The sequence below is a fragment of the Meriones unguiculatus genome, chromosome 3 (assembly GCF_030254825.1).
Source record: "Meriones unguiculatus strain TT.TT164.6M chromosome 3, Bangor_MerUng_6.1, whole genome shotgun sequence".
NCBI classification, from domain to species: Eukaryota; Metazoa; Chordata; class Mammalia; order Rodentia; family Muridae; genus Meriones; species Meriones unguiculatus.
Window position 1 is genome coordinate 91,484,350 of NC_083351.1, and position 21,345 is coordinate 91,505,694.

The 21,345-nt window shown below is 51.1% G+C and overlaps 1 protein-coding gene across 2 annotated transcripts in view; it reads right to left on the reverse strand.

The window, feature by feature from the left end:
* Positions 1 to 21,345, reverse strand: part of Slc12a7 (solute carrier family 12 member 7) — a 76,666-nt gene that overhangs the window by 12,510 nt on the left and 42,811 nt on the right. For both annotated transcript variants that reach the window (XM_060380355.1, XM_021631412.2), the window contains exons 2-17: positions 19,898 to 19,992; positions 19,479 to 19,601; positions 16,197 to 16,343; positions 14,753 to 14,807; positions 13,978 to 14,108; positions 12,185 to 12,426; positions 10,867 to 11,078; positions 9,710 to 9,877; positions 9,336 to 9,434; positions 8,567 to 8,624; positions 7,676 to 7,850; positions 6,819 to 6,937; positions 6,317 to 6,415; positions 5,613 to 5,732; positions 4,778 to 4,882; positions 4,157 to 4,325 (exon numbers count right to left, since the gene is read on the reverse strand). In XM_060380355.1, coding sequence (XP_060236338.1) covers positions 4,157 to 4,325; positions 4,778 to 4,882; positions 5,613 to 5,732; positions 6,317 to 6,415; positions 6,819 to 6,937; positions 7,676 to 7,850; positions 8,567 to 8,624; positions 9,336 to 9,434; positions 9,710 to 9,877; positions 10,867 to 11,078; positions 12,185 to 12,426; positions 13,978 to 14,108; positions 14,753 to 14,807; positions 16,197 to 16,343; positions 19,479 to 19,601; positions 19,898 to 19,992 — 2,117 coding nt within the window. The remainder of the gene's footprint in view (positions 1 to 4,156; positions 4,326 to 4,777; positions 4,883 to 5,612; positions 5,733 to 6,316; positions 6,416 to 6,818; positions 6,938 to 7,675; positions 7,851 to 8,566; positions 8,625 to 9,335; positions 9,435 to 9,709; positions 9,878 to 10,866; positions 11,079 to 12,184; positions 12,427 to 13,977; positions 14,109 to 14,752; positions 14,808 to 16,196; positions 16,344 to 19,478; positions 19,602 to 19,897; positions 19,993 to 21,345) is intronic.

The window sequence follows — 21,345 nt, forward strand, 5'->3', positions numbered from 1 at the left end:
CACTATGTCAGGCACCTTCCAGGACAGCTCCTCCCTCCCCCTAGCAGCTTGGGGTCAATGGCGAGGTTGGACACTATGACTCAGGGCACACCACTCACTAATCAGCAGTCCTGGCGATACTGTCCTTCTTCTATGGCCAGGCTACTAGGTCTCCCTGGGTACAGGGTGTCAGGTGCCCTACTAGACTTCACACTCATGTGAATGGTGACCCGCATGCCTCTGCACTTTCCCTTTTAGAACAGGAAGGCCACATCACCATTAGGCACACATTTCCTGCATCTCACAGTAGGCACAGGAGTCCCTCTCCGTGTAGTCTGTGATGAAAGTCAGACTTAGTGTCAAGACTTTGGAGAGCCTGTAATGAGATGAATATAGTTGGCACGGGAGGTAGATAGATGTGCTTGGGAAACTAGGAAGTGAGGGGTTGAACGCTGTTCCCAAAAGGGGGTTCACTATGACCATGCTATAGCCAAGCTAGGAAAATATGACCTTACTTGGAAAAGTATACTTGCAGAGGAATCCTGACTGTTCTATGGGACCATGAACCCAGTAGCAATTAACCCTGAAAAGGTAGGCAAGAGAGATCTGACACAGAAGGAAGGCAGCCAAGTGAAAGCAGAGGCTGAGGCCCAAAAGATGCCACTTCCAGCCTAGAGATGCCTGAAGCTAGAAGAGGCAGGACATACATTTGAGGCCACCCTGCCCATACCTTACAGTTGGAGTTGCTTCACTAGTCACAGGACACACTCTTTCCCGTCCTTTGCCTGATTTCAACTACCTCCTCCGTCAGCCCCACAGTGGCCCTGCCCTGTACTAAGGCTCCACAACTAAAGCTGTAAACATGATTCCCAGCCAGTCTCTTTTATCTCCTCCCTTGCTTCCTGTTCACTTCCACCAACCCTCCAGGGTAGACCAGGTTCACACAGATATGTTCTACTTATAGAATTCTGTATAATTCAGGAACACTCTAAACATACTGTCCTAAAAGGGGAACATGCCAGTGAGTGGGAGGCAGCCCAGGCAGGAGGTGTGGTCACAGGGACACAGCTGTTCCCAGGCAGGAAGGAAAGGACAGTGCCCTCGATGGGGCACATAAGAGAAGTCCTGAGAGGCTGACTCAGCACGATGGCATGTGGCAGGGCTACTCTTCTCCTACAGGCTGAAGCTGGCTAAAGGTCACAGCACAGAGAAGGCTGCGAAGCACAAACCAGAAGGATATACCTGTCGTGCAGGGCACTAACACGCTGCTGCCCTGGCTGAATGATGCCTGTGTCCCTGACACTGGCTGCAACAGTGCTTTGCGGGGGCTGGGTCTTAGTTCTTGCCTTACAGAGAAACTCCTGACCAGGCAGGCACCTGGTCCAGACAGGAAGTCAGCACACCTGCCCAGGCCACTGTGAGCAGGGAAACCTCACAGGTGAGGACGATGGGACCCCAGTTAGGGAAGAATGGGGTGACTCAAACCCTCAAGCCCTCTCATGCAGTTGTTGCAGTAGAGGGAAAGTAACGCTAACCCTGGTAAGCTAAGGAAATGCCAAGTCTTAAGTTTCTTACCCAAGATCATTTAAAAAGGCTTTTCCAAGCTGTCCTCATTTTCACACGCCAACAACAGTCTGACTGGAGCACAGAGCTCCATCAGAAAAGGGGCACAGGTCCCAGAGGCTGTCACAAGGGACAGATGGAGCCCTTGGGCAGCCCCTTCTTGCTTTTGCTATCAATAGAAATTACTTCTTCCAAAGCTAAAGCCTTTCCTGTGGCCACCAGCAGAGGCAAATACTTGCCTTCTGCTTTTCAACATGTGTTCTTTAGAACCTCCTGCCTAAAAGTACTTAGAGATTAAAAGCATCCATCCGGGTCTGGGTGTGGCTCGTGGCTGAGCACCTGTCTAGCACACGTGGGTAGGTCCCACCCCCAGCACTACAGAGTACAAAAGAATCTAAATGAGAAAGCTAAGGGTGTTCTCCCACGTCTTATCAGAATGGAGACTGAAAGCGGGGTCAGAGGGCCCCCAGCAGGAACTCACTTCAACACAAACACCTTTTTCCTATGTGCTAGCAGTGAGATCAAACAACAGGAGTCCATGCATACCTTACAATCTGTCTAAGGGGTGGCCTAAGCTCTAGGGATTTCCTCCAAATTGTGGAGGAAGACAACTGGAAAGGACATGTGCATGGCAGTGCTTAAAGCAGACACTGGTGTCTTTGTGCCCAAGAAATATCACAGAATAAAAAGAAGAGCATTGCCAAGACAGAGCCACCCCTCCCCCATAACAGAATGTCCCTCAGACCAGCTTCAGGTCAGAAATCAAAGGACAAGACAGAAAACCATCCATCGTTAAGGACAATAGCTAGGATGTTTAAATTCATGGGATGCTTAAATTCATCCTGAGTGAGCTGTCCCAGAAACAGAAAAACACACATGGTATATACTCACTCACTCATATAGATATATAACATAAGATAAACCTACTAAAATCTGTACACCTAAAGAAACTATTTAAGAGAAAAGACCCTGACTAAAATGCTCAATCCCCATCCCGAAAGGCAAAGAGGATGGACATCAGAAGAAGAAGAAAACAGGAAACAACCTAGGAATGCCACAGAGGGCCTCTGAAAGGCTCTGCCCTGCAGACTATCAAAGCAGAGACTTATGGCCAACTGTTGGGCAGAGTATGTAAGAAGTGGGAAATAGTAAGATCTGGAGAGGACAGGAACCCCACAAGGGGAGCAACAGAATCAGAAAATTTGAACACAGGGGTCTTCCTAGAGATTCATACTCCAACCAGGCATGGAGATAACCTAGAACCCCTGCACAGATGTAACCCATGGCAGTTTAGTGTCCAAGTGGGTTACATAGTAATGGGAAGAGGACTGCCTTGACATAATCTGATTGGCCTCCTCTTTGATCACCTCCCCCTGATGGGGAGCAGCCTTACCAGGCCACAGAAGATGACAATGCAGCTACTCCTGATGTGATCTGATTGACTAGGATCAGAAGGAAGAAGAGGAGGACCTCCTTTATCAGTGGACTTGGGGAGGGGCATGTGTGAAGAAGAGGGAGGGAGGGTGGGACTAGAAGGGGAGGAGGGAGGGGCTTATGGGGGGATACAAAGTGAATAAAGTATAATTAATAAAATTAAATTAAATTTAAAAAAATTTCATGGGTTTGCAGTCAACAGCAGCCAGTGCTTAGCCCTAAGGATCCATATGCTGATGGACAACTCTTGTTCTCTTGTTCTCTTTGAACCTGCTGAATTTCAGTGGCCTGAGAGGCTGGCCAGGCAAGTGATGTCATCATTAAAGTGCTATAGAATTATCACTGAAGACTAGGTCATCAACAGCCATCCCCATCGTGCCAGTCACTCCTCTGAGCAGTCTTACCGCCTGACATGGGTTGGACTCAGACATAAAGACGGCAGGAAGCACAAACAAGATCAGATATGGAGAGCCCCCTCCAGAGGAGAGGGTGACCTCTGGGCATGCAGCTATGGTGGGGCCTTAGGTTAAGGTTCACAAACAAATGGAGAGAAGTAAAAAATGTTTCTGACAAGCTGAGTAGCTAGACACCCGAGGTGACAGGACACTGGCCTTTGAGGACAGCAGAGGCTAGAGGTGGACCTGAGGGGACTGCTCTGCTTCTGCTTAGGCTGGAGGTTTCCTGTCACAATCTGAAAGCAGAGAAATAAAAAAGCAAGTGTAGGAACTGAGGGGTTACAGGGTCAACAGACTGTGGCAGCAGGCAGCAGAGATGGCACCGCCAGCTGCAAGAGCAGGCTCTGGCTACTCACCCTCATCCAGACATCTGGCAGCACACAGCCTCACCACTCACAATGTCTGCCTGCTAGACGGAGCTGGGGTACACAGGGAGCAGTGACAGGCACAGGGGACAGAGTGCCAAGGCTAGGCCCTGGGTGCTCCAGTCCCACAGCAGCAGCTGAGTGGAATAGGCAGTCACTGCCCCTCTGTCTCAGGAGACCACCCACCTCATTTCTTCATGTCTTATTTCCGACCATTTCAGACTCAGTAACCACCTTGGTAGAAACAGGAGGCAGCATATGCACAGACTGCGCTCCTGAGCCTTGAGGTGCAGGACATGGCTCAGTCCGCCTCAGGTGGTTGTTAACCCTGACCTCATTCACCCGACTCCACCTGCCTACCTCTTCAGCCCTCTGGGCCTCCACATGCTTGTCTAAGTAGGTGCCCTCCAGCACAGAGCCCACGATGGTCAGGCCCTTGCCAGCCTTCAGCTGTGAGGTGAAGGACAGCAGGCGGGGGTGCTTTACACACTGCTCAGAATCCAGGTTCAGCATCACCAACACCTGGGGCCTGTGGTAGGACAGGCAGGGACAGGAGTTACAAGAGCAACACACGGCCAGGGTTCCGACACTCATCAAGCTGACTGATGGGAAGAGCAAGCAGACAGACGGCACAGGAAGAACGGGTGGGGTGGGAACAACAGGTGACACAAGACAGGCAGGATGAGCATGTGAGGCAAGTACAGGCCTTGTGTCTGAAGCGCCAGGTGCCCACCTAAGGGTGCTTTGCTTGGCCTTAGGACAGAGGAAGCTCCCTTAGAGAGGTAGGCCTCTGATCATACTACGGGTGGGTGGCTTGCTGGATATCAGGATTCCTAACTGGCTATTCTTCCATTCTCAGGCAATGATGCCCTGTCCAATCTCTCCCCAGAGGACCAAAAAGCTTCTGAGACGGCGCTGCCCAGGGTAAGTGTCTTTGCCCCATTCTGCTACCGTGGGACTGGGGCTGTGGGGCATACTCACCTCCAGTTCTTGGTGTGTGGGGGCCCGTGTTCCACACGCAGCAGGGCGTAGCGAGCAGCATTCAGTGACAGGCCCCTGATGCCATCACCCCACTCCTTCTCAGCCCTGTGTGGGTACAGTGGAAGGCCACCTTGTCTCAGCAGCCCTCTGAGAATGTTCAACTAGCTGGGACATTCACAGAGTTTCTGTAAACCCAAGACAGGAAGGGGATTCCCAAGACAAGCAGGGTGAAATGGAAAGGTACAAGAAGCGGGGCTTCCTTTGTGGTTCTGATCACTGGGGACACCAGGGAAAAATGACTTGGAAGCGCTGAACTAGATTGGTCTCAAGGCCCAGAGTGGGAACAGAACTGTCAGGGAAGGACAAAGGTAACTTTGTGGGGATGGAACACTGAAGCGTAATGCCGCTCCTGGGACATGCCATTCTTGTCCAGGGTGTGTGTACATGTTTACAATCACCTATCAGTGCTATGGTTGACAGAGTGTGCAGTTCCTTAAACAGACTGCAACAGTTACAGCTGCCACAAATGTGCCACAGATGCAGCTGTAGATGTGCCTGCTACTAAATTAGAACAATGTGAAATTCAAAAACAAACAAACAAAAAAACCTGCCCAGCTTTTCGTACAATAACTCCCGGGCAGGAAACCAGCATATACCCGAGGCTGGGGCTGGCTGGGGCTAGGGGATGGCAAGCCACCTAGGACTCCGTGAACCTCCTCAACAGCACCCGGACTCATGCCACAGGCAGGGCCCAGGTCAAGGAACCGGCCTGGCTCTGTGTGGGCAAGAGCAATGTGTGGGGTCATAACTATCTATCTGAGGGGCTGCCACTCACCCGCGGTACTCAATGTACTTGTAGATGCAGCCAGCAATGAGCATGGCGAAGAGGGCGTAGTACCAGGAGCAGATGAACATCAGGGCAAGGCAGAGACTCATCCCGAGGAAGGAGAGGGTCCTAATGGACATGAAGCTCAGAACAGGCCCATCAAGCCCCCCAACTGGGACCTTAAAGATGACTTCACAAACAGCACCTTCCCCATTATGAAAATCCTCCTTTAACAGACTATCGGCTCATGACCTGCCCATCAGGCCTGCCACTCAGGCATCTGTGAAATATGAAATGCCTCCCAGGGACCCTGCTGTAGCACAGCAAAACTGCACCCTAAGGACGGTGCAACTGCCTGTTTCCCTCCCGAGGTGCATAAGACACCCAGCCACATGCAGAGCACAGAATGGGCTCCAGCCACCCACCCAGCTCTGTGCTAGAAAGGAGTCTTGAGAAGACTGGCAGCCCTGGGAGCTACATTCCTGGCCAGAGAGGACCAGGCTGATACAAGAATCACATGCATACCCAGGAATGCAAGTACCAGTCAGACCTTCCTTAAAGCTCAGAGGCCAGGGCAGGACCATGGTCTCATGGACTTCACTGGGGCTCCTTCCACAAAAACAGTTTTAAGCCCCACGGCAGGCAGCCTCCAGATGAGATGGCATGTTCTCAGGCCTGTGGGTCCCTCAGGGCAGCCACACAGCAGGCCTTACCAGTGGTAGAACTTGAAGCGTGGACGCCAGTTGGGTGTGCGCAGCAGAGTCTGTACAGCACAGGCCAGATTCACGAACATGTAGCACATGAGGAAGAACCTGGAGCAGAAGGCGCAGTGAGGCACTGACACCCAGGGTAGCATAGCTGTATCCTGCTGCTGCCCTACTGCATGCTGCTCACCACTTCTTAGGGAGACCCTCCCTGTTCACACAGAGCTCCTCCTCTACGGGCCTCCGCACAGCAGCTGAGGAACCCTATGAACAGGTCACATCCTCTACTGTCCCCGGCCACGTACCACAGAAGCAGCCATTGCCCCTACCATAGCATCTGTCTGCCCAAGCACACTGGCCTCTGCAGGCCCAACAGCTCTGTGCCCACAGCTCAACTACCTGGCCTTCTGTGCCTGCCCTCTGTGTTTATTCTTTATACCACATGCAAATAGGAAGGAAAAATAGCCAACTCCTCACACCCTCCTCCCTGATGTCCTTGCAGGGTACTCACATGGACAGGATGGGGGCCACACTGTCCAGGGAGGCGATGAGGATGCCTGTCTCACAGATGAGGGCCGTAAGCAGCAGGGCCCATGTGGGCTCCCCATTGGCCTTTCCATGGCCAAACACCTGCAGTATGGAGAGAGGGGTAGGTGGGTTGGGCAGGAAAATGCCTAACCGTGTGAATGGAACATCTACGAGGCAGCGTCACCTAAAGTCTTCAAGACTTACAAACAAAACCTAGCTTTAGTCACAAGTCACTGTGCTGTATGCAGCCAGGTCCAAAAGAAAACCCAACAGCGATACAGATAGGCTCAGGGGGACAGCCCTGCCACACCCAGTCTTCCATGTTTGTTTGTTTGTTTCTATCTTCATATCCCTTTTGTATGGCCAATGCCCTCGCTGGACCTCCAGCCTCCAGAATTTTCCTCTGGTTTAAGCCATTGAGCTATGACACTTTGATGACATAATCCCAGGATTCTTATTACATCCTGCACCTCTAGGATCACTCTGGGAACTTCAGTCCCAGCTGCAGACACCAGGTCCAAGGATACCAAGTCCCTAGTTAACATCACTGGGACCATCCTTGGCAGGGCCTCAGTAGGTCACATGGACAAATATGGTCCATGAAAAAGGCCGTTAAAGTGCTGGACAGCCTCTTCCCTGGAACTGCACCCTCAGCCCAGCAGCGAGTATGAGAGATGACCAGTGGAGTCCACAGGCAGGACAGATGTCCCCTAGCTTCATTCTATAGGCCCAGCTCCGCAGGACAGACTCTTAGAGATCCATACACACCAAACCTGACATCCTAATGCCTATCCTCAGGGTAACCAGCATCACCTGCTGCAGCTTGAGCAGAGGACTCACCTGCAGGAAGGGGATGATGCCATCACGTGCAATGGCCTGCAGCAAGCGGGGTGCCCCAGTCAGGCTCTGCAGGCCAGCGCCACAGGTGGAGAAGAAGGAGCCAATGACGATGACCCAAGGGGATGGCCAGGCCAGCATGCCAATGACCAGGTTCCCTTGCAGGGCCTCGCCAAACCTATAGATGAGCAGGGAAAGAGGTCAGTAGAGCTTCCAAAAAGTGATCTGAAGACAGAAGAAGAAGAAGAAGAAAAAAAAAATCTCTGTCCCCTATTTGAGTGTGAACCCCTGGGCTTGGGGAGAAGGAAGATAAAGAGCCCATCCTTAGAGGCCCAACCCAACTAGGACCCAGCCAGCTTGGCAGCCTCAGAAGGGGCTTTGGTTCCCCTAGAATCCTCTCAGGAACAGGAAGGAAGGCCTGGCTGATACCAAAGTGGTGCTAGCCACCACCATTTCTGCAGAGGTCGTATCTCTGTAGGTCTGACAGTACTATACTCTTTTTCACCATGCAGTTTATAAGAATACCTGAAGCCCTGAAATTCTGACAAACTTGTGCCCTAAGAAGGAAGGGTCCACAATAGTCCACACGCAGGTTCTACTGACTCAGCAGCAGGGCTGGGGTCCCTAGGTCCCATTGCTCCCGTTCCCACACCTGTGTTCATTCCCCATTCCCAGCTTCGTCAGGCCTCAACTTTGCCGAGTAGCCTTGAGGCTCCAGAAAAGGGGGACACATCACCACTTTAGTCAGACAGGCAACGTGACCCCCATCCCATAAGACCTTTTAGCTCATAGACAACTGTGAGGCCTGGAGCAATTTAATTTCAAAGCTGAAGTCCCCCTCAGGAAAGACAATACCAACTACAGTCAGTTCAGATAGTAAAAAACCCAACGTACTTATCTCGCAAGACCACACCTTCGATGCAGGCCCCAAACAGCACTATGCAGGAAAGATCTGAATTGAAGTCAAGGAATGGACAGTCCTGGGGCAAAGGATAGCACGCAAGCTGCAGGGAGATGCACGTTGGCCAGTGGGTCCCATCGCATGGGCCTGGAGCAACCCTCTACCCAGGCACCTAATGCTGAGATAATCGCATACCCACAGTCTGTCCCCACAGTCCTGCATGAACTGTCCTCACATTTGTCTAGCTACTCAAAATTCAGCCACAGGATACTCGAAAGATGTTTGGCTGGTGCCCATAACCGCCCTGCTCAGAGGACACAGGACTCCTGGAATGTCAGTTTCACCAAAACCAAGTGTGAAAATCCCTCATACCACACTACATCCAACCAAGACTGTACACCTTTAGTGTCATACACCAATCCAATGGTGTATTGTGTTTCTTTTTCCTTTGGTATTACTGGAGATTTAAAGCCAGGGCCTTGTGCATGCTGGCCTGAACTACCACTGAACTATAACTCCTAGTCCTCTCTTCAATTTTTTAAGGGACATTGTGTCAAATGCAAGCATAAGAAAACTGGAAGATCCAGGTACTATGGCACATCCTGTAGGGCTGCCTCAGCTACACATAGGGCAGGCTGTGCTCAGGGCCTAAATCTGGACAGTGTACCATGGAGGGGTACAATGGGATGTGAATGAGGGGACTTGAGCAAAGGCAGCAGGGCCAGAGTTCAAAACCTCTGGCTAGGGACTCTTTAAGGATACAAATGAAAGACGTAGTCACGATGGCCAGAATGGTTCCTGTTGGGATAGACTTTTGGGCATCCTTGAGGTCCCCAGAGCGGTTGGATCCTGCCATGATCCCTGCAGAGAGTAGAGAGGAATGACAGTGACACAACAACTAGAGGATGCTGCCCACAGAAAGATTCATCTGTACATCAGAAAAGATAAGGCAGTACCGCTACTGGTTGATGGAAAGGTGGTCTCTAAGGACTGAAAGACAGAAACAGAGAAACATACACACAGAGACCAGAAAAATAGAGACAGACCAAGAGACAGTAACAAAAAGATGCGAAGACAGTCAGAGAGAGCTACACAGAGAAACGCAGAGACCAGGAAGGGGAGGGTGAGAGCCTCACCAGTCACAGAGGGGAAGTAGATGCCAACTAGCATGGTGAAGTAGGTCATGATGTCCGTGAGGACATACGGTAATCCACCAGGACGGCTCTCCTCAGGCACAGCCGTGGAGGGCACGCCCTTCTTTTCCACAAATGCCCCCTTGTCCGAATATGTGCTCCACAGGTTATCTGTAATCAGGAAAGTCAGCACCAGTAGTCCTCCTATTAGGATTCCTCGGTCTTCTGTGGGGACTGCTCACTGGACTGTCCACACCCAGCATCTCCACTCACAATTGCTGGCGGTTCTTTCAGGGCTCTGATTTCAGTCAAGGACACTCAGCTTGTGAGGACCTCAACATGAGGTTTCAGCACTAGGGGAGGGTCCTGGAACACAGCATTCACGTGCTGCCCACAATCCTGGTGCCCTCCCTGCTGGGAGCCCAACAACAACAAGGCAGGACACAGAGCCTGTAACCATATTAGCCCCTCCAGTGACCCAGGACGTGTGGCCACCTTCACTCTCCACTGCATTCCAGCCTGGCCCAGTGCAGTTTTACACTGACTGTGAACACCCCTATAGGGACCTCTCCATAGGTGGCCTCCAGCCAGCAACTGTCGCCATCCATCCATCCACCCAACCATCCACGTGCCCTTGCTGCCTCCCTTGAGACTTTTTGGAGGTTGCTTTCTCCAGAGATCTTGGTCCTATGGGTAGGGAACCCATGTGTTTCTCTCCCATCACCCAGACACAGCCTTCAGCTGACCACTGACATCACACCACACCATTGGAGGGTGCATACAGAACCCCAACCTCACACAGGGTAGACTACTAGGACCAAGTATGCACTCCCCCAGGAATGTTTTCTTCCCTCTAAGATGAAGTTGTTCCCTATTTGTTATCCCTGTATGTGAGAGGTAACAACAGGGATAGTACCATGAGTTCTGGGCCAATCAGGGCAACATAGCAATTTCCAGGCCATGCTGGGCTGCAAAGTGAGTACTTGCCTCAAAGAAAGAAAGACTGAACGCCTGGCCTTACCCAGATGATGTGCAGGAAATGAGGGCTGTTCCAGCCTAGGGTTTGGCTGGACAGGACCCAGGGAATTGGGAACCAGAGCTCTAAGAGTAGCCTCAAACAAGCCAGGGCAGTGGCCGCAACCTTCCCCACCAGCACTCACCCAGGAAGACACCGCTGGCCACACCAGGGATGCCCTGGATCTCAGTGACGTTGTTCTGTACAAAGTACTCATCACAGGTGGCACTCAAGCTGGAGCCATTGCAGAAGAGGCGCCAAAGCGCAGTAGTCACCGTACCATTGCTGACAACCTGCATTTTGGCACAGGTCTCAAAGTTGCGATTTGCCAGCGTGCGGTTCCCAAGAAGACAGACCCTGGAGCAGGGAAGGGCAGAGCTTGTTTTCAACACTGTGCCCAGCTGACTTGGGGTGCCTCCCCAGTAGCTCTAATGTTCCTGACCCATGTTACTGAAGGGGCCACATGTCAGGAGCAATCATCCAGTCACATTCTAGCAGTGTGGGACTGATCTCACATACAAGCCCTCAGTTGGTCAGGGACGTCCTCCTCCTGCCTGGGGCAACTCGCTGTGGAAGGAAGGTAGCCAGAGCCACAGCTCTGGGGGTTTCTTCCCATCCTGGCTCCCATATTCCCTACCAAGGACCATAGCTTTGGTCAGTCCCAACATGCCTAGACCCATCTTGGTCCCATGCTCACTCACTCACTCACTTGCTATGATGCTGGACACCTTACCTTGGTTTACGAGAGCCAGCCTATTTGAGGGGTTTCTATGAAGATAAGGAAGCCATGTCTCATGAGATAAGAATGGGTTAGAAAAACTCAACCACCTGACTGGGGTGTTTTGAAAGAGAACCTTTCCCATAGGCCCAGACATTTAACACTTGCTGCCCAGTTGGTGGTGCTGTTTGGGGAGGTTCAGGACACACGGCCTTTGTTGCAGGAAGTTATGTTATTGGGAATAGACTTTGTCAGTCTCACCCCATTGCTCTCTCTGATTCATGTTTGAGGTTGGAGAATGTGCTCTCACAGCTTCCTATTCCTGCTGCCATTTCTTCCTGCCATGATGGACTCCCAATGGAACCCTCTAGAACTGTAGGCCAAATTAAACCCTTTCTTCCATAGCTTGTTTCTAATCAAGGTGCTTTATCACAGCAACCAAAAAATAACCAATATACTGTCCAAGGGACTACTGGCCACTCTGAACTATGGACAACCTTCCCTGGCCTCCTGACCTCATAGATATACTCAGAAACAGCTGCATGGGCACTGTGACCACTCCATACTCCTCCAAAGTTCCTAAAAACCACACTGGAAGCCAGGAGTAAGTGACTATCAAGGACACCTCCATGTTCTTCCCCAGAGAAGCTGAGGAGAGAGAAACAAGAGGCCTAGCCCCTGGGAGAACACTGCAAGATCAAGGCCTTCCCCATCCCCCACCCCACCAGGATGGCCTGGGACTCACGGGATGTCAGGTGGGGCGAAGGCTGTCTTGATGACACCAGCATAGATGGCCAGGATGGAAAGCACAACACAGGCTAAGAAGACCAGTGCCAGCTTGTTGACATATTTGACACCGACAAAGACCACCACTGCCATGAGTGCCAGCGCACAGCTGCCATACACACGCATGTTGTTCAGCAGTGCTGCTGCCTCACCATCTGCCGTCTCTGCCTGGAAGACGGCCGCACTTGGAGAGATGTAGGTCTGTGGGAATAAGACTGATCAGCAAGGAAGGTCCTGTCCAGGAACTCACCCAGCCTTGACCTCATGTTGGCTCCCTCTCTGATGCTGGCAAAGAAAGCCTGTTAGGCTTGAGGCCACTGGGAACACTGAGACAGAATCTTGTGTGCCATCCAAGATGGACCCAGGGCATCAGGCCTACAGTCATTCCTGTCCAGTTTTCTCAAACTGCCCGCCAGATTGTAACCACCAGTACAGGAGATGGGTGCCTCCAAGAAGGAAAGCTGGCAGCTAACTCTACTGTGCTATCTTAGTGGCCAGACTGCCTTGGTCAGGTTACTCACAGGCAGGGGAGAACCCTTGTGGTGAGGGGCCAAGGACTCCTGCCAACAGTGTCAGCAGAGCCCAGCGCAGCTCCTCTGTCTTCACTAATGCCAGCTGACTGCTGAGCACAATCTCGAGAGAGCTACAGATCACTAGTGTGTCCTTCAAGTTGCTCTACTATAAGAATGGGACTTCCTTAGAGACCAACCAGATTCTAGGAATGGGCGTGAGAATCCACAGCCTCCCCACTTAGTCTGTAGCCCAGGACTTATATGCACTTTCCCCTGTGAAGCCTTTCTTAGAAAGCATGGGAAGGCTTCTCTGTAGGTTCTGGGAGACCTGGGTACTAGAGAAAAAAGAGCCAACTCCATGGAGATGGTTATAGTATTGTATCAATTGACAGGATCTAGAATCATCTAGGAGAAAAGTATCTGGGGACACCTGTGATCCACATTAGATTAGCCTTTGGTCATATCAGTGAGGGATCATCTTGAGTTAATTAAAGGTGGAAAGGCCCATCCTAAAAGTGGATGGCACCATTCCCTGGGTTGGGATTTTGAACTGAATGAAAAAGAAAGTCTATGTGAGTATCAAGATTCATCTCTCTTCTCCCTGGCTGCTGAAGCAATGTGACCAGCTGCTTCAAGCTCCTGCCCCATGGTTTCCTGGTCATGAAGAACAGTACCTTGAACTGAAGGCCAAGATAAACCCTTCCTTGCGTTGTGTTTGTAATGGTATTTCATCACAGTAACTGAAAAATAACTAGTACAGAGAGCAAGTTCCCCAAGCTTCTGTGAGATAGGTCAAGGCTCAGCCATAGCCTTGTTTCAACCTGGGACCTTCATTGTTAAGGTTTACCGAGGCTGACCACACTGCACCCGGGGGGGGCTACAGACACGTATGCTGCAAAGCCCACCAAGACACTGAGTATAAGCCCAAATTCACGTTGTAGGGAAGCTCTTCTGCAATGGGAGTTGCATGCCAGACTCTAAGAACCAGTGATGAGCAGGACTGCTTTGCCTCGAGGGCTACAGTCCTGCTCCAGTGACACAAGTCCAGTTCCAGCCACGCTTCCTAAAACAGCACAGACTATGAGGTTGCACCCATCAGGGACCCAGACCCTCAGCCCAGATAGCAGCTTTGAGAGCCCAAATGTCCAGAGCAACAGAATAGAAGTCAGTCGGAGGGAAAATACAGATGAGCTCACGGGCAAAGTGCCTGGGCAAGAAAGACTCCCATAGATGGACTCACCAGGAAGATCTCAATGGTACCCAGGATGTACATGGCGCCTGCAAACGTTGTGCCCAAGTAGAAGCAGAGGCCAACAGCCCCTCCAAACTCAGGCCCCAGCGAACGGGAGATCATGTAGTATGAGCCTCCCGCTGTAAAGAAGACACAGGTCAGGGAGTGCCATTCACCATGAACAGTGAGCATTTGCGCAAAAAGGGGTGGCGTGACAAGCTGCTTCAGTCTTCCCTCAAAACAAGACCACTAGGAAGCCTCGGGCTATGAGTTCATGTCTACACTGCCCATGGGCACAGGCTAGCTCAGGTGTGATGAGAACCATCTGACACAGGCAGGTGCAGTACCTCATCTGCCTTCAGGAGAACCTGCTGTGCCCTCAGACGTGAAAGACAATGGCCCAGGCCTGCCAACTCTTGTATGCAAAGGACAGAGCAGTGCTCGGTGGTATCATGGAAAGTACACAAGAGCCATAGCTTCAGGATGCCCTGCAGTCTACTTAGGCTTGTATCCATCTCTAGGATGTTGTTTCTGTCCTCAGAACAAAGAGCAGGCAGGCAGTGAGTGTGTGTCTATACCAGAGCCTCTGGGGAGAGGGCCACTCTCTCTCTCCACGGGTAGCACAATACCCCAGTGCCATCTTAGTACAAATGGTTGATGTCACTGTCACCATGAGCCCAAGGCAGAACGGCACACACACACACACACACACGCACACCTCTTGTCCAATACTTTGAAAAGATCAATAAACCAACTCAAGGACCACAGGCACTGGAACCCTCACCTGGGACCACACCATTGGTAGCGATGGCACTCATGGAGATGGCAGTCAGCATTGTCTGCAAAGAGAGACAAACGCTTTCAGGAAACATTTGACCCAAGATGTTCCCACATGCTGAGCCTCAGGATGCTAAATGACCAGGAAACACAGGCCTCCTGGCTTTCAACCCTTTCCACACATCCAGTCCCCCGAAAGTCATAGAGAACACAGGTGTCAGATCCTGCTCAGCCCCGTCCTGAAAGTTGAACCTCACCTAGGTGCCTGGCTCAGAAGCAGTGCTGGCTATGTCTCTGTCAACCCATGCGACACAAAGAGGGACACTTCATCTACACGAGAGTCCAGCAGGCACTAGGGGACCTCACTTTGTATCCACCTTGTCTCCAGCAACCACCCTCTGCTCAGGAAAATTTATTTGTGGGTACCGGGAATGCCAGTAGCCACAAAGAGTGGCATTCAGGTGATAAATGAATGGGTAACCTCAAGTGCCCGCAGAATCACTGGAGGACAGGCCTGGGGTGGCCACATGGAGCGATCAGTCAGGAAATATGGAGGAGTGCCCTCGGATGGCCTCAGATGGGGCAGACGCATGAAGTGACAGGTTGGGAAGCATGGGCTGATGACCTGAAGGGACACCACAGACTGGCCAGTCAAAGGACAGTGGGTAGCCTGGGACAGCGGTCAGGTGGCGAGTCAAAAAAGCTCCCATTCAACCATATTATTAGAATTCCCTATAGAAAGGACCCATGTTCAGGTGACACTTGAGTAACTAAAACAAATTTATACTCCTCCTATAGGGGAAGGGGAGAAAGTAGGGCTGGTAAACAGGTTGCGAGCATAAAAAAAGTAAACCAGGCGTGACAAAAATGTCATTAGAAATAAGGAGACGGGGAGCTGGAGAGATGGCTCAGAGGTTAAAAGCACTGTCTGTTCTTCCAGAGGTCCAGAGTTCAATCCCCAGCAACCACATGGTGGCTTACAAGCCCTCTTCTGTCATCCTGGTATACATGCAGATAGTGCACTCATATGTAAAATAAAAAAAAAAAAAGAAAGAAAAAGAAAAAGAAATAAGGAGACGTGTTGGAGCCTGGACTTGAAACTTGTAATTTGTCCCTTTCTCTACAACAGAGGCCCTGAAAATGCTCACGACCCTTCCAAACTAGGAGTAGTCTTGTCATAGGCCAGTAAGAAGCACTCAGCCCTCAGTCCCTAATGTCCCCAGATGTAGAAATGTCACCCCCAACACAGATGCAGCTAGATATGGCCCTCAGACTAGTGGGAAACCTGGCCTTTGCCAGGCTGGATGGGACAGCCCATCTTTCCTGAGTCCTCTATAGGAGGTGGTTCCTAGAGAAGGGCCTACAAGGCAGGCCTGGATTTCCCAGTAGTAGTCTCTCAGGCCCCAACCAGCTCCTGAGAAATTGCCCCAGGACTAGCTGAGAATACTCACACAGGTACAGCACATGGACACAATGAGGAAGGACTCCAGAACTCCAGCTGCCCCCACAATCCAGGTCAGGCGCAGGAAAAGGATAACACCCAAGATGTTCTGCAGGCACGGCAGGTAGACTCCAATGAAGGTGCCCATGCGTGGGGCCTGGAACAGAGTACCACATATCCTGGAAGGCTCACAGACTGTACTCTGTAACTCAGCCTGGAACCCTACCCTGTTCTTTAGTGTGGAGGTCACAGGAACAGAGGAAGGAACAAGGAGGAACATGGTGGCCCTAGAGTGAAGCTACAAGGATAGCAAAGAGGCCTGACCAAAAAAACAAAACAAAACAAAAAAAAAAAAAGATAGGGTCCCTGCTATATCTATGAGATGGATAGGGGCCTAAACCTTGGGGCCAGGAAGCTTGAGGCATGAAACAGAGGACACATATTACACTGAGACTTTTGAATTTTATAGGCAACAGGTATAAGGTTGCCTATAAAATTCAAAAGTCTCAGTGTAATATGATAGGAAACAGACTAGAGATTTGGGGATACGAGAGCTGAGAAGCCAAACCCCAACGAAGGAGGCTCATCTCAGTTTAGGTGAGCACAGAATGAGCATGGAGGATAGGCACATTCCCTATGGATGATGACAAGGCTGGCACGGAGCAATGCTTACACAGAAGCCTGGCTGAGGATGTCGTGAAGCCTGAGACCAGGCAGGGAAGGCCCAGCAGCAGAAGAACAGTACTAAATGCCTGGCCAGAGGGCAGTCTCCACGGAGAACAAACAGACCCCCTAAACCTGAAAGGACAGAGGGTGGCTCAGGCCTGCACAGGGCAGAGCAGTCTAACTGCCGCCAACTCCACAGCATGGGTCTCACAGCAAAACAGAGTGTGGAGAGCTCTGGATTTAAAGTCTGCAGGCCTTACACTGAGCCCTAGACCAGTGGGCGTCAGGGTCCACACTGAAGGGAGGACTATAGCAAGAAAGAGGCCTAAGCCTTGACCTCATGCCCTCCCTGTCTCTGAGGTCTGGACACAGCATTCTGGGGTCAGAAGATAAAGTCTTTATGGATTTCAATTCGGCAAGATGGTCGATGGAGAAAGGCCTTTGGGACTTCTTATTTTCAGAATTATTTTTATCTTTGTTATGTCATGCGTGTTGGTATATACACGAGTGCAAGCACCCCTGGAGGGCAAAAGAGGGTGTTGGATCCCTTGGAGAGGGAATTACAGGTGGCTGTGAGCCACCCAACACAGGTCTTCTGGAAGGCAGCCATCGCCCCTAACCTGCTGAGCCATCTCTCCAACCCGTCTTGTGAAATTTTCAGTTAAATTGAAGAATGCATGTGTACAAGTCTGCAGTGTAAGGTGGACATTGAGACAGCCATGTCTTTAATAGAAATGGCAGAAAACAACTTGCCTAGGCAGGCCATTGCTGGGCAGCCTGAGGGTGCACAAGCGGCTGCTAGGTCACATGACTGAGCTTCAGAGCCCACTGGCTTAGGAGCTAGTTATCCATCTAATATCCCAGCCTGGGCTTCCCAGATCCTTCTAAAATGGGACAGCTACCCAAACTCTTAGCTTTGTCCAGATGAACCAGACCTGTTTACAGACCAGAAGACAGCTCAAAGGAAAGTGATAACTGTCTCTGGGGACAAGCTTCGGTGCCATCAAAGGAGACACAGGGACATCTCGACTTCTCTTGTCCCGCCAACCCAATGAATCCCTAACTGGGGCACCTGTTCACTTTCAACCAAGATAAGCAGCTCTGTTGTGGGCCAATACCTTCATCAACTGAAATCCAGTCCAGCAGCCATGTCCCCAAGGGAAACACTGGCCAGAGAATTATCGCACGTTGGGTTAGGGTAAATTGTACTAAAGCCATACTAAGTACAATCTCCCCAAATCTGGATGCTCTGCTTGCAAGGAGGTTCTTTCCACAGTGTTGGGTGGGGGGTGTGTCCAAGCCTTCTGGGCTCCACTCTTGGGTAGTAAGGACTAAACTGTGAGATCAACTTGAGCAGTGCCTTGATTGTGTAGAACTGAGGCTGAGGGTCAGTTCCAAGATGCATTCAGAACTGGTCTCTATTCCCTGGCACAGGCCAAGTTCTCCTTGGACACAAATTCCAGGGGAGAAAAGAGATAGACAGATGAACAAATGGACAGGGAAGGCCTAGGGGCTTCGTAGGCCCAAGAGCCTTTTGGGCCATGAGGCAGTGCTAGGGGCACAAATAAACCCCGCTAATGCATCTGAATGAATCTACCACTGCACCCCTCAATTCTGCTTCATAGACCCTCGTTCAGCATATCTGAGCAGCTGTGACTCTGACACTTCAGCTAAGGATGCCCAGAAGATCTGGGAGGGGACAGGAAAATGCATGGCTTAGAGAGCGCCTCTGAGGAAGCATTGCCCCACTACCAGGAGGACAGCCCATGCCCCATTATGTCTCCAGAGACCATGTGGCCCCAGATTTGAATAGTCTCAAAAGCTCTGAACACTAGGAAGACTTGAAACACAGTACTAACTCTGCTGCATTCACAGCAGGAGGGAGAGAAGATAGCCTTTGCCACTCTGTGGACTGACTTCCATAGAGCCAAAGTCAGGCTGGGCACTGGCTCATGGGAAGTAGCTAGGAAGCAGCTAGATGTGACAAGCCGGGTGGGTACAGGTGAAGGGAGAGGTGGAGGGCTGTTACCACAGTTGCCAGGTGTCACAACAATGAACACCTTCATCTGTGTTCACCAGCACTGAACTCCTCCCCAAAGAGAAAGCATGGGCCTCTGGGGATTAAAAATCAAATTCTTTAGTGAAGGCTTTAAGCCAGACATAGTGGCACACACCTATAATCCCAATACCTGGAAGCTGAGGCAGGAGAACTACTGTGAGTTCAAAGCCAACTTTGGGCAACATACTAAGTTCCAGGCCAGCCTGGGTTACAGAGTGAGACTCTGCCTCAAAAACAAACATCACAACGAAATAATAAAATGACATAGAAGGCCAGCTCTCAGGTACAGCTTTGGTGTCACACCTCCTCTCTCTGGAGCTATGGGGTCCCATGGATGTCTGCTAAAAGTGTTCAGGGCATCCTGTACAGGACCTCCAGGATCTTATCCCTTCCTCACCCAGAAGCACGGAACACTGGAGGTGTCCACTGAGACACAGTACCAGAAAAATGAAGGTTGGCCACGCCTCGTGAAGGAAAAGGGTAGGTGTGATCTGAAAGCCTTGGCAAGGGTATTCCCTGACTAGAAAGCCCCAAGACTGCTATCTGTGTAGAGGGCCATGTGTGTACCTTGATCTCCCGCCTCCTGCTGTCCTCGTCTTCTTCATGCTCCACCACACCCTGGCTCAGGTTGGTATAGTTGGCCAGCTTGTTCAGCAGTGATGACACCATTGGGTTGCTGTCCATCTCTTCCTATGGGGGCAGTAAACCATCAGATAGGTAGGAAGCAGGTTAACCAACAACTCAGGGCAGCAGGTCACTGGACAGGTGGCAGCTCACTTATCAAGAGATGCACTTGCCTGGTCATAGCTCACTTCTCGTGGATAGCTAAGCTCAGAGGATCTCAGGCAGACGCATCCTGCCCCTCCCTCCTCAAAGCCCAGGCTGGCCTTGCCTTGGACAGAAGAGGTGACTGCTTCTTTACTTTCCCCACATAAAAGTCACTTCACTAATAGACGTTCTTTGTGTAGAAACTAAAATAAAATTACCTCAAAAAGTGCCATGTTCTTCCCCTCAAAGTAGCTCTCTCTTTCCACCTCCACATTATTGATGAATGGGCTGTTCTCCCTGGGGTTTCCATCTCCTGTGGAAGGCAGTCAGGTCAATCTCAGGAAGGAGGAGCAGAAGCAGAGCATGCGGCTCTGGGAGGCAGGCACCGCGCAGACCTTGCTCAAGGCCAGCCCCACCTGTGGCCCTGGCTAAAGACACTGTTTATCTATGCTTTCTTTCTGCTCACATGACCATGTTCTGTGTCTGTGTTCCCAACACAGGTAAGTTAAGGTAAAATCGAGTCCACACTGCCTACTAATGAGAACCAAAAGTCTCCCTCCATTTATAGGGCTGGTACCTTTGTTGAAGAGCAGCTGCTGGCCCTGCACTTCCCCTGCACTTGTTTTGTGGGACCTGGCAGGCAGAGCTGAACACTGACTTCCGGGTTCAATGGTTCCCTGTGCACAACCATGTAGGGAGTAGAGAGCACATCACCCAATTGCAGAGACGGTGGCTTCCCACAAGACACCTGGGATTCTTAGCCCAGACGCAGGCATGCCCGCAGTCAGCCTTCTCAGACCACCACAAATGCGCCTTCATGTGTCCTCAGGTGCCAAGATGCCGACACCTGAGTTCATTTTCATTTGCTTCTGACCTCTTACCCTAACGCTGCCTATCCCATCCACTCTCGGGGGCCACTTGAATAGCTCAACATGATTCTGCCAATACTCCAACACGGCCAGTCCCCAGGCCATGCAGGCCCTGAGCCAGGGAATGGCCAAGTCAGTAGGAATGGGACCCTGTATTCTAATTCCTTCCCTGTCAGGGTCCTGGCAGAGATGTGCCTCGAAGGGACTCCTTAGCCTTTGGGACACAGGGCATGCCTCATGATGCCAGGTTCCTAGACCAGTCCTCTCTGCCTCAGTTTCCACACATGAGATGAGACGAGACGGGGATATGCACTGAAATGTGGCCTTACCGATACCTCTGGGAGCTCAAAACAAGGCTGATGAGCCTGGATACCCAGGATGTGGTCATTTAACAAACCGAGGCCAAGCTGGACCACACACAGATGTTACCACAGGAAGGGGACTGTAGAAAAGGCGGGGGTGGAGGGAGCTAGAGTGTCCCATAGAGGACAGCTTCATGGGAGGATATGGGCAGCACTTCTCTCCAGCCCCAGTACTTGATGCTCCAGGGACCAAGGTTCAAACTACAGCTTCAAACATTGTGTGAGAATGATACAGGGAAGTCAGAGAGCTGCCACACATATCCTCAAGGGTCGAAGGGAGTAGGAGCAAGGGGAAGTACAAAGGGGACCGAAAAAAAAAATCAAGAACAGCCTTGGGAAACAGAAAGGAGGGGCAGGGTGATGATAACAGATTGGCCTACAGTGTAGTTCACACTAGTACCCTACAAGGGAGTTTGTAGCTTGGTAGTCAGCCCT